Source organism: Haplochromis burtoni, unplaced genomic scaffold (assembly GCF_018398535.1).
Source record: "Haplochromis burtoni strain Fernald_Lab_line unplaced genomic scaffold, NCSU_Asbu1 Contig_667, whole genome shotgun sequence".
NCBI classification, from domain to species: Eukaryota; Metazoa; Chordata; class Actinopteri; order Cichliformes; family Cichlidae; genus Haplochromis; species Haplochromis burtoni.
In genome coordinates this window covers 145,785-158,215 of record NW_024583028.1, presented here as the reverse complement: position 1 = coordinate 158,215, position 12,431 = coordinate 145,785, and the positions used below count along the sequence as shown (strand labels likewise).

Genomic DNA, 12,431 nt, shown 5'->3' with positions numbered 1-12,431 from the left:
ACAGTGAACAGCATTTTTTTAGTCTCCCAGGTTACTCAAAGTGCTCTATACAACATGCCACATTTTCTCTAAACTGAGTGCTTCTTAACTACATTCATACATATTCACACTCCTGACATGCAGACTGGAGGGGCCAGGGATCGAACCACTAACCCTCTGAGGTGACCCGCTCTACCTCCTGAGCTACAGCCACCCAGTGGTAAACATGAGTGAATCCTCACTAGATTTTGGATAAAGTGTACAGTCACAAACCTTTCAAACCTGCATTTGAAACGCTACCATAGCAGTATAGCATTGCAACATGGCATTTGGGTCTTCTAACTAAAACAGGAAAATAGCAACACAAACAGTGCCATCATTGCCAGACCTGCATCTGGTTGACAGACACTCTGCCATGACACCAGTCAGTCAGAAGTGCCAGCTTGAGAGACCTGTCTACTACGTGGGTGAACGAGCTAAAGCTCAGGATCCACCTTGTTGTAAAAACTCTGTTTCAGCCATTTTTTCTGCTCTTGGATCTGTGTGATGCCATTTACAGAAATTCTTCCTGAAATGGTCGTCTGCCTGTGAGCACAGGTGGCTCTCACCTCTTCTTTGAACCTTGTGATAATGAGGCAGCCAATCAGAGGAAAGAAGTCAGTGGGGAGGAGTTACAAAGGCGTTTGTTAGACAGGGGATGCATTGAGGGGCAGCCCCTGTATAAGATAAGGACTTTTATATCTGTGAATCATGAACTGTGAAGTCCATCATACGTATGGAGCTGGGACTGAGCACAACAGCTCTCCTTCACTGTGTGCAATACTATTACACTATTTACATATAATATACTATTTGAACTCCCACCAGTAAGTACTTGTATCACCACCCTGTCCAGTGTTTTTGTATATATATAAATACATCTTTTTTATATTGTAAATACTAGCAGATTGCTCCACTGTTTGCTTGATCTCTACTTTCCTTTAATTGCTTTGTTTTTACCTTTTAAAAATGAGACTTGACCTGGAGAGCTCTGCACAAGTGCACAATGTGCATGGACTGCTGGTCCTGTGTGCAAATGCAAATCTGTAATCTTCATGGTTAAAGTTGTACAGGAGGAAAAAACTCGATTATTCAAATACCAAACTTTAAACCTTAAACCTTAAGTTAAACCTTAAGTTGAACTTTCAATATCTTTATTCAGAGATATTTTGTGCTGCAAAGTGGGACTAAAGTTTACCATAAACGTTGTCATGAGACAAAAGCTGCTATTGAATTAAGAGGCAGTTACATGCAGTTAATTGTGATAAATTGTCAGAAATTGCATCCATTGTTGTCTACATGTTATAAAAATCCCCAGTTAACTATTTGTGCTGAGCAACCTTCCTGCTCTATAGGAACCATAATACACCAGCTGCCCACTGATAAAGACTCATTCAGACTGATGCACATGTTGGCACAAGTTATGAAATAAATCGTAATGATATTCCCGTAGCATTTAAATGTTTAAAATAAATATTGAAACTTTGTGTCCATAGTTTATCCTCGGTATCATTTCTACCCTCACCTGCTGCTGCAGCATGGAAGTCGTGCTTTGACTGCGACATCACTGCACAGACATGTTGGTCCACACTCACATGAAAAGTATCATGCGTGTTGTTCAGCACATCCATGATCTACTATTCCACTAGCCTAAGACGATTCTGACACGTTGTCGTGCTACGTGGGAACACTTTGGTCATAAATGGATGGGCGTGGTCAGCAACAATATTTGTGTTTTGAGTTTCCTGTGCTTTTTGTCACTTTGTATTGTGAGTTATGTTCTCATTGTTGGTCTTTAGTTACTCCCTTGAGTCTAGTTTGTGTGTTATGTGCCTGGTATTTCCCTCTGTGTGTTACTTATCATCTCTAGGCTTTTGGTTCTTATAGAGTTCTCTGGTTTATGTCTCTGTGTTTCTTAGCTGCTCTGTCTCCACCGTGTCTAGTCCGCGTCTCAGTGTTATACTTCCTGTTTTACTTTGAAGGTCTGTGTCTCACCTGAGTAAATCCTGCTTTGCTTCTCTGTCTGTCAGTTCTGATTTCCTCCAGCTGTGCTCTCCTTCTGTCTCGTTCCGACACTTCTGCCCAGAGCGGTGGATGTTTTCTCTTTTTGGGAATCCAGTAGATTTAGTTTCTGAAATACTCGGACCAGCTTGTCTGGCTCCACCAACCACACACCTCATACGCAGTCCATGAACAAGTGTGTGTAGCTGGCTTGTGCAGCAGCATATTTGGTTGCTGCAGTGCCATCATGTGGACAGAGTGATAATGACAGGAGGAGGCAGGAGGTCACATGAGCTCAGGTGGATGGATCCAAACATCTCACACACACACACACACTAGATGTGTTTTCAGAGACGACTCTTGTATATTAACCTTTTGTATTTGTGTTGTTGTTCACAGCGCCCCCTACAGTGCGAATCGTGCACTCTGGTCAGGCCTGTAATGTGGAGGAGGAGCGCTACAGTGAGAGGGTGTACACTATCAAAGAGGGAGAGACTCTAGAGCTGCAGTGTTTGGTGACTGGACACCCCCGACCACAGGTAACAACATGCTGGGTATACTGGGAACACTTTGACTTTGTGTGCCAGTCAGTGGAAGAAAACAGGTCATGAAGTGGCAAAGACTGAGTGAACAGAGTGGAGTTTACATTCACACTATTCCACTCTGCACCCGTGTTGATTCGTCGCAGCAGTCAGTAACAAAAGCCTCCCGTTATCCTCAGCGGCCTGCTGAAGTGCCAGAGCCCCCGCTGAGTGGAGCTACTGTGGAGCCTTTGAGTTTCAGAAAAGACGGCAATCACACAGCGACGAGGAAGAAGAGCAAGAAACCCCGTGAGGCAGAGAAGAGCCACTGCTGTCTGTGAATGAAGACATTTACCAAGAGTGAAGACGAGGAGAACGGCACAAGGAGAAGAAAGGAAAAGGATCTCTAGGAGACTTTTAGTAAGCGCAGCTTTTATTCCACACAGCTTTATGTTATTGATCGTAAAGGCCTTTCAATCCATGACTTGCTGATGCTACGTCTCACAGACTCACACTACACACTGTAGCTTAGCAGTGAACAGCTATGACTCTTTCAAGGATTGACTGTGATCAGAGGAGCAGCAGTGACTGTCTCAGAGCTATGACTTCATGCTGTCTGCAGCTTTGTACAACCAGCTTCAGGAGGTCGTCACCTGGAGGAGTCCCAACACTCTGCTGAGCGCCCATTGCTTTACTCTGCTGTAATAACCCTGAACCAGTGCAAACGCCCTGCAATAATCAGTATATTTCATTAATCCATCGATGAATCGGATAAGAAGAGCTTCTGTCTCATTAAAGACCAACAGTAATGTTCAAAAGAGCAACAACAGAGGATTGTAAAATGAGCGGCTCGGTGGTTTTAGTACTTTCAGTGCGTACACTAACTGCCCTCTCATGGTGTTTATGTGAGATTTTATCAGAGTTTGTGAAGAAAATATTGTCTTAAATGCAAAAATAATAATAATAATGGGTTGCATTTATACAGCGCTGTACTATTCCACTATTCATTCACTCTCACATTCACACGGGTGGAGGCAGCTGCAGGTGTAGCCACAGCTGCCCACAGTTTAATGGAGATTTTTTGTTGAGTGAAACTATCGATGGTGGATGGGAGGAGCTACACGTGGGCTCACGGTAATGACTCCGCCTCTTTGCCTTTTGCGTTAGTGTGCAGACAGACTCCATGTTAAGCTAGGGCAGCATCTGCTCTGTTGTTGTTGGTGTCTGTTGCAAACTGGAGTCTGCTTGGCTTTCATGTCGCACGCTTTTTAGTCACAAATGTTGCGCTAACGTGGTGAGCTCTGTAGAGTTTCTTCAAACGAAGCATCAAAGCAAAAGCTTTGCTTTTTGTAACCAACTCACCTGATGAGTCACTGTAGCCCTGTTACATTCATGTGTAGGAGAACAGGAGTGCTGCTGCTTGTTCTTTCCGAGTCGGGATCTTCCACTGGAACAGCCCTACAGTCGGATTTCCCACAGTCCTCTTCGCTTTGCCAACGCCTGGCGTCTTCCAGAATAAGCAAATCTACTGTGTCTGCACTGGGAAAGGTCTTTCTTGCACTAATCTGACATTGTGAAGTTGATCGCATGATGTCGGGCGATAGAATAATCATGTGTGCTTGGCTCTGATTTCCCATCAGCCTCATTTTCACCATCCTGTTCTGTTTGCCAATGCCTGTGTCTGCATCTTCCAGAAAATCTTAATTTAGGACAGAAGACAGAATTCGATGTGCTGTTCAAACTTAACCTTCATAATAACAATAGTAAATGAAACCACTGTGTTGTGACTTGTTGAATAAGCTCTGCTGAGCCCTTCAGAGACACGGACTGGACCTGCTGCAGCAGCGTGTTTAAGCAGACTTCAACAGCATTACATTATAGTGATGGATCAACGCCTCTGTCTGGATCTCTTGATTTTGCTGCAAACCTCAGTTCTGAGGCATCAGCAGCAGCTTTGCATGTGTATAACATCAACAGTCTGGAGACAGGAACTCTTCAACAATATCAAAGAGTAGAGAAGGAGGTGCTGCCGTTGCTGTTGGCTGGGAACTGCTGCAGGATGTCTCTGTAACCTCGTCACAGATCTTGTGTCTCACAGAGACAGTAGGACGGGACGTCCCCTGTTTGGACCAACACTTCCACTGTGTTTTGGTCAAAGCACTTCTCTCACGTGATTTTTCTCAGGAGTTGTTTTCTCCCACCATGAAGTGCTGTCATTGGCTCAAACTGGGCATTTCTCAGGGTGGTCAGAGCAAATGTTCACTGGTATAAATCTTTCATCTTCTAACCTAGTAAAGAACTGTGGCTCTTGTCATAACTTTACATTACATTCTTTAAGCTGGTTCCTTCCCCTCATCGGCCCTTCCCTTCCTTTCTTTGCTTTGTGATGCTGATGGTTTGAGTCTGTGCTAACGCGATGAGGTCGCTGTGACAGTGGCAGTAATCCCACTTACCCTCGCTAAGTGTGAAAAGTCTTAAAGTTGTCTCCTGCAACTTTAAGTGCAGTTTGCTGTTGGTGCGTTATGAACCCTGCGCCTGAACCACATGTCACAACCAGAGGCCGTTATGTCTGCATCATTTAGCAGCTACTTCAGGCTTCCCAAGGTGAAACCTTTTGCACGACTCAAAGGCTGATGTAGTTCAGCCTGTTTCAGCCCGGTGTGTTTCCCATCAGTCTGTCGCTGTGGTCGCACTGACTCCATAAATCATTTTAAATGTTTGTCAGTAATAGCACAAATGAATTTTGGTGACTGGATTAGTGATAAGTGTTGCTTTTGGCTTTTAGAGGAAAAGAAATCAGCTGCGTCCCTAAAACCCCACTGATGCAGTAACACTGATGGAGGGGAACACCACCCTGCTACTGCTCTTATACATGCAGCGAGGTTGGAGCAAATGCCAGAGCAGACACGGCTGCATTACTGCTGAAATTGAAGTTTGTCACTTCCTGTTAGCACCAAATGCTGCACTGCACCAGCTTCTTATTCTGGTGTACTGGAAGTGGAGCTTTTTGCAGTTCTAAGCTTGTTGGTGTGAAGTGCAGCCAAATAAAGGCTTAAAGTCCAAACAGGCTGTTCTTCACATTTCTGCTCAGTCTGAGCTCTCAGACTCTCACTCGGGGCCCATTCAGGCCTTCTTACTATGCTGACGTGCCTAACGTTCACTCACTCCAATGCTCCTCCCACCATCCGGAGTAAGGCAGAGATCAAACTTGCAGTTAGTAGACGGTCCGCTCTGTTCATAGCTCATTAACAGCTCAGTTAAGTTCCCCAACTGTTCCTCCCTCCACCCTTTCTTTGTCTCCTCTCTTGTAACCTGTCCTCATTTTTGTCTCCTTTTGTCTTTCCTTCATTCCTTGTGCTCGTTTCCTCTCAGATGTCTTCTTCCTTCTTCGTTTTGTTAATCATCTCCTCTACTTTCCTCTGTTGCCATGTCATCACTGCATCTCACTGCATCTCCACCTCATGTCCAGTGTTGGTGTGGACATTATCAGCAGCAATCAGCTGTTGGAGTGACTCCCCACCTCTCTCTGTCCTCTCTCTTACCCCCGTTCTTCACTTCCTGCGCTCTCCTCTTTAGTCCGTCTCTCTCTGCTGTCAGTTACAGGCCTGGCAACAGAGACAGACACACACACACACACACACACACACACACACACCAAAGCACACACACACACACCACTGTCACTGTCTCTCTCTGTGTCTTTCAGTGCGCAGAACTTTTTTTCTTCTGCACACTCGTTTTTCCTCAACACCTTTCGTCTCCCTTCTGGCTCCACTTTGCAAAGTTACGACAGGAACTGCAGACGCTCTGATTTTAAAAGCATTTTAACGAGCTTAACATCAAATCAAATCAAATCACTTTTATTGTCACATCACATGTGCAGGTACATTGGTACAGCACATGTGAGTGAAATTCTTGTGTGCGAGCTTCACAAGCAACAGAGTTGTGCAAAATACAAGAATGGCTACATCTGAAACTAATAAATATATGTACAATATATAATAGTATATGCATACTACCATGTGGTGCAGCTGATGGTCAGTAGGTCCAGGCGTTCAAACACTAAATATGCCAAGCTAGTAAACTGTGCGATGCAGTAAGTACAGTGTGTCAGAGAAATGGCTCTGATGTAGAGGAATCCACAGATTTGTCGTCTCGGTTCCCCAGAAACTTTGAAAATGCAAATATCCCAAACTTTCTCTGTCGTCTGAAGTAATCTGAAGATGGATGATATCCACTGATGTTCCCACTGTCACATGCATACAAGCTAACACTGTCCCCTGAGGCGGTTACTCTTTCCCAGCTGTTTGAAGACTACATGCTTTTGTTTTTGGTTGCTGAAGGTCAAAGGTTAAACTTTGGGTTAAACATGTCACCTACATCTGTAACTTTACCCAGTCGTCCAATCACTGTGGACGAGGGGCGGAACAAACACTATATTGACTCTGGGGCAGTTTCACTGAAATGCTCTTCTGTATCTTCAGGCAAAACCAGACTGGGTTAACAACTCCCGTGTGTTTAACTGGGAGCACAGCAGACGGACCTGGGCAGGAACGCACTGACGTCCACTAGCCTTTCACTCGGTTTGGCTATTCTTCACAAAGCAGGTCTTTCGACAGCATCTTATACACAGTTGGATGCAGAGACTAATTTTTCAAGGCAGGAAATATTACAGGTTGGTAGCCTGAAGATATTCAACCTCAGGAGAAAACAGCAGTTGCAGAGGACATGTTATAGTTCTGTTAAGAAGGCAACATAGCTTCCACATGTTCAGACTGGAGGTGGATAACAGAGAATAAGCTTAGTGCCACCAGTGCAGTACAAAACCCTTGAACTGCCCCGAGCAGAAACTACGTCACGGTGCACACGCTGAACTAGGATTTCAATTTAGGGAGTGAGCTGCTAAACCTGCACCGAAACAATTCAATTTCAATTCTTTATTTATTTGTCACATGTAGTTATAACTAGTACAACACACAGTGAAATGTTTTTTCCGGCTAAAAAGTACTCCCCCCCCCACTGTGCATCTTACTAAACTTATAATAAAAAATATCTATATAAAAGTATAAAAATGTATAATATCGTGCAAAATATTACGCTGTAATAGTTAAGAGCTATAGTGTACGTATTTACATAAATACAGATGTATATGATAAAATACAAATAAAAATAAGGATAAAACTCAAAGGAAAATTATATACTGTGTATGGAATTGTCCATCATGTTGTCCGATTTGTGTTTTGATTGAGGAGTCTCACTGTTTGTGGGTAAAAACTCCTCCTGAACCTTTCAGTTCTTGTTTTCAGGCTACAGAGGCGTTTCCCTGACCTCAGTGGCCTGAACAGTTTGTAAGCGGGATGGCTGGAGTCGTTAGTGATCCTGATGGCCCGGGATCTGCACCTTTCAGCGTAGATGTCCTGCAGTGTTGGTAAAGATGTTCCCATAGTGCGTTCAGCTGTGCGCACGACCCTCTGCAGGGCTTTCTGTTGCTGTACTGTGCAGTTCCCGTACCACACCGTGATGTTATTACACAGGATGCTCTCAATGACCCCGGTGTAGAATCTCCTCTGGATGTTCTTGGAGATCTTAAACCTCTTTAAACGCCTCAGATGATAGAGGCGCTGTCTGCCTTTGCTGATGAGGAAGTCCGTATGTGTGTTCCAATTAAGGTCCTCGTTGATATAAACACCGAGGTATTTAAAATTAGAGACTTTCTCCACAGGGTTTCCATTGATCTGAATTGGGGTGTGAGTTTTCTCGCCTCTCGAACAGAAGGATTTTTGAACATGTTGCTAAAACCAGACGTGCAGAGATGCATAAATGTGTCAAAATCAAATCAAATCACTTTTATTGTCACATCACATGTGCAGGTACATTGGTACAGCACATGTGAGTGAAATTCTTGTGTGCGAGCTTCACAAGCAACAGAGTTGTGCAAAATACAATAATGTAAACAAGCAAAATACAAGAATGGCTACATCTGAAACTAATAAATATATGTACAATATATAATAGTATATGCATTTCTGGATGTGTATACTAAATATCTAGTGTTTGTGTGTGTGTGTTGTGGTTGTTGTGTGTTGTCTAAGTGTGTGTGTCTGTGTGTGTGTGTGTGTGTGTGTGTGTGTGTGTGTGTGTGTGTGTGTGTACACATATTTTACAAATTAAATAAGATATATAAGTTAAAAGGACAAATCTCAAGCCTATAATATAAGCCCTGAAAAGTCTTTATAATACATATTACTATATAGAGTCAAATAATAATAATGTGCAAAACAAGTGGCTTACTAGTACAGTATGGAGTGCATAATGTTGAAAGTTCCAGTAGTGAAGCTGAGGTGTCTATGACGTGTTCAGCAGTCTGATGGCCTGGTGGAAGAAGCTGTCTCTCAGTCTGCTGGTACGGGACCGGATGCTGCAGAACCTCCTTCCTGATGGAAGCAGTCTGAACAGTTTATGGCTGGGGTGACTGGAGTCCTTGATGATCCTCCCCGCTTTCCTCAGGCAGCGCTTCCTGTAGATGTCTTGGAGGGAGGGAAGCTCACCTCCAATTATCCGTTCAGTGCATGAGAGTGTGTCTCTTAGTGTACCCCACAGAGGATAGGTAGGTCTCTGACTGTCTGCTGCACCCATGTTCCAGACGCAGATGAGGAAATGATCGATGAAGCTATAACATCTGTCTGTGAGGATAGTAACAGGTTGCTGTCAGTTATGTGACTACAGCAATAGTAACTAGACTGTGCCGTCACTCTGACCCAGCATCTATGGACAGAGTATTTTTAGACCATGTATTCACTGTTTTGAGACTGTTAACTGTCGGTCTGCACTAACAAGCAATACAAAGTCAGTTTCAGTCCAGCTGGCAGTGGAGCAATCAGCACGTGGGAAATCTGCTTATCAACTCAATGTATAGATGTTTAATCCAGCTTAGACCCAGAGGAGACAGAGGAGGGGTAAATAAGGAATCTATATGTAACCAATCTAACACACAGTAATGAAATTCCCTGAAAATATAAATGATAATAACCAGTAGCTGGAGCTCAGGAGATTGAACAGGTCACCTACAAATCAGAAGGTTGGTGCTTCAATCTCTGGCTGCAAAATGTCCCTGGGCAAGGTGTTTGTGTTGTTAATATGTTTAACAAAGGTGAGACAAAATATATAGTCTGGGAACACAAGGCCCAGATGTTCCCTGCTGGTGCTGACGAGCCTCCACCCACCAAGAAGCTGGAACACAAGCAAAGGTGTAGAGCACGGGTTAGGGTTTGTCTCACCTGCTGCCACAAACAGGTAGTCAGTAAGTCATATACAACATCAGGGGGACTGAAAAAAGACATTAATGAGAACATGCCCCTGAAGTTGGTAAACACTTCCCACAGTGGGACTGTGGGTCTGTCACAGTGTTATCTTTACCATTTAAATATCTAACATGCAGCAACAGTGACCTCACTGAGTTCTCAGAGGTCACAGGGTTATGGTCTTTGTAAACCACCTCTAATACCAGCACGTGCTTCAGAGGGGTGCAGAGCCCGAATCAGAGGCGAGGCTTCCTGGTTGATCACAGTTAAGCTCATAGGAAGTAAACTGGTTCATTAGTGCCGTCCTCCTGTAGCAGAACTGCATGAACATCCACCTGGAGCGTGAAGCGCTGATCCAGACAGAAGCCAGAACAGGAAGTGGACACAACAGATTGCTTACAGTATGAAGCTCCCTCAGAGGACCACACAAACTCTGCAGTCAGTTATGAAACCACAGAGGAGACGTTTGTACAAACGTTGCAGCAAAAGAACCACATCAAGTCCTTCTTGGTGGGAAGAATACTGATACTCCTGTCCCAGCACTGTGCTGTGATACATCACTGTTGCCTTTACAAAGTCACATTTAACCACACTGACAGTAAAACGTGTTCCAGCCAAACAATCAAACAGGTCATAATGTGCTGAATATGCACATCCTGTACTTGGTACAAGCTACCAAATCATCCAAACATGCTGAACACCTTTCCAACCATGACTATGTTACACCTGTATATTCATGTAGTCCAGATGGAGCAATGAGTGCAGAGATCTCATGTGCACACAGTAAGAGTGGGACCTGCCTTTACCCCGTCAACAACAACTCACATTTGCACACAAACTAAATCCCATCCTCAGAGCAAAGGAAAGGACGTTGTTTACTTTGACTGAACCAGTTTAAAAATATTAGTTTTATCAGATTTTCAGCTCATAAAACAGGTCATCTGAATCCCGGACATCTTGTAAGCCATGTTTCGCCATAGCATGCCCCAAACTGGCCGCTGCCAAAGAGCAGCGCTAATATATACAAGAGTCCGCTACACAGCTCAGCAGTTCCAGCTGCATCGTGACAGCAGTACAGCTGCAACAAACATGACACAACTGGCTTTCTGTGGTCAAGAGTTGCAGTTCCCAACTGACTGCCAGAGCCATGGCAGCCCATCCTCCCAGTCCTGACTCAGTTCTGGTCCAGTACACCCTGACCCTGTCCATGATACATGCAAACCATGTTCAATACTCAACTGCTTCAGAACTTGCAAAAATATACAAGAGCCCCAATCACTCCACAAGCTTTTCTTAAGTTTCCAACAAATAAACCTCTGACGGAGAATAGATCCTCCTGCAGATGTTAGCCACAGAGCCCAGGGCAAACCTGGCTCGTAAGGCAAAGGGTGGACTTAACAGTCACGTATCATCAGTTATGGCCAAAACATTAATGACTGGGTTTCAGCTGCAAATCTACGATGGACCAGGGCGTCAGAGTGATGAAGACGGGCCTCTCCTTTTCACACAAAAGTTTTTCTCAACAATCACTTTGTGCTAGCATGACTCCACACAGCTGTGTCTGACACAGGACCCACTCTTACACTCGTCTCTGTGATATACTCCAGAACTCTGAGCTTTCAGCCTCAGCCATGCCACCCGTCTACACTAGACAACTCCACAACAATCTTTGTGAGTCCATCTGATCGACGCTAAACACACTTATGAAAAACAAGGGGCTATGTGATGCAACTCAGGTGCACCTTGTGGATCCTTCACATCGGGACGGGCTGCTTCCTGACATCATCCTGATGCAACTGAAAATGAAGAGTGAAAGTGAAGAGAAAGTCCGTTTTGGAGGAAATGCAACAAGAACATGTGCAGGTTCAGTTTGGTCTGCTCACAAAGGAGGGAGGAACAACATGGAGTGGCAGCTGTGTGACTCACTCAGGATGGAAGAAAGACTTGAGACAAACATTGTGAGAGAGACTATGCACCATCTCTCTTTTGTTGCTTTTATTCATAACCTGCACACACATCAGAGGACTTTGTGGGAAGTAGAATAGTGCTGAGGGGAGTCCAGGTGCCTGACAATAATCCTGACAGGACCAGAAAGTGATTAACATGTAAAACCAGCTTCTGGGGAGATAAACATGATGCTGATTCTGCTCTTGGTTCAGTTCGGTTTGATTCATTTAGTGGCCTCAATAGAGACATTGTTACCCAAACGTCCTTGCGTTAATTATAGCTAATGATTAAATGCAGAATGGTGTATGAACACACTGTGAGTGAAGAACACATGCTTGCATCATGGAGAGCCCACAGCTCGCTCAGGACCTTAATTTAGTGATTTTCTTAAACATTTAAGTTGCTGAAAAAGTGTGACGATGCCTCAGGTCCTGATGTCGGTTAGTTCGGTTTACTGCAGAATGCCTCGCAGCACCGATCTGAAGCCGCAGTTATGGAAAGCAGTGTCCCAGTATCACGTGGTGGGAATGATGAACCTCTGCAGCACGGGCAACAGAGATGTTCTAGCTTTCCTCTGGAGAGCTCACCAGTCGTCACTGGGAGACGGATGGATGGAGAGAAAAGCATGATGGAGGAGAAGAAC

The 12,431-nt window shown here is 44.3% G+C and overlaps 1 protein-coding gene across 1 annotated transcript in view; it reads left to right on the top strand.

Moving 5' to 3' along the window:
• LOC102309201 (MAM domain-containing glycosylphosphatidylinositol anchor protein 2) overlaps window positions 1-12,431 on the top strand; it is a gene marked incomplete in the record, with an annotated part of 151,758 nt that overhangs the window by 40,099 nt on the left and 99,228 nt on the right. The window contains 1 exon segment of the mRNA XM_005949564.3: window positions 2,419-2,558. Coding sequence (XP_005949626.3) covers window positions 2,419-2,558 — 140 coding nt within the window.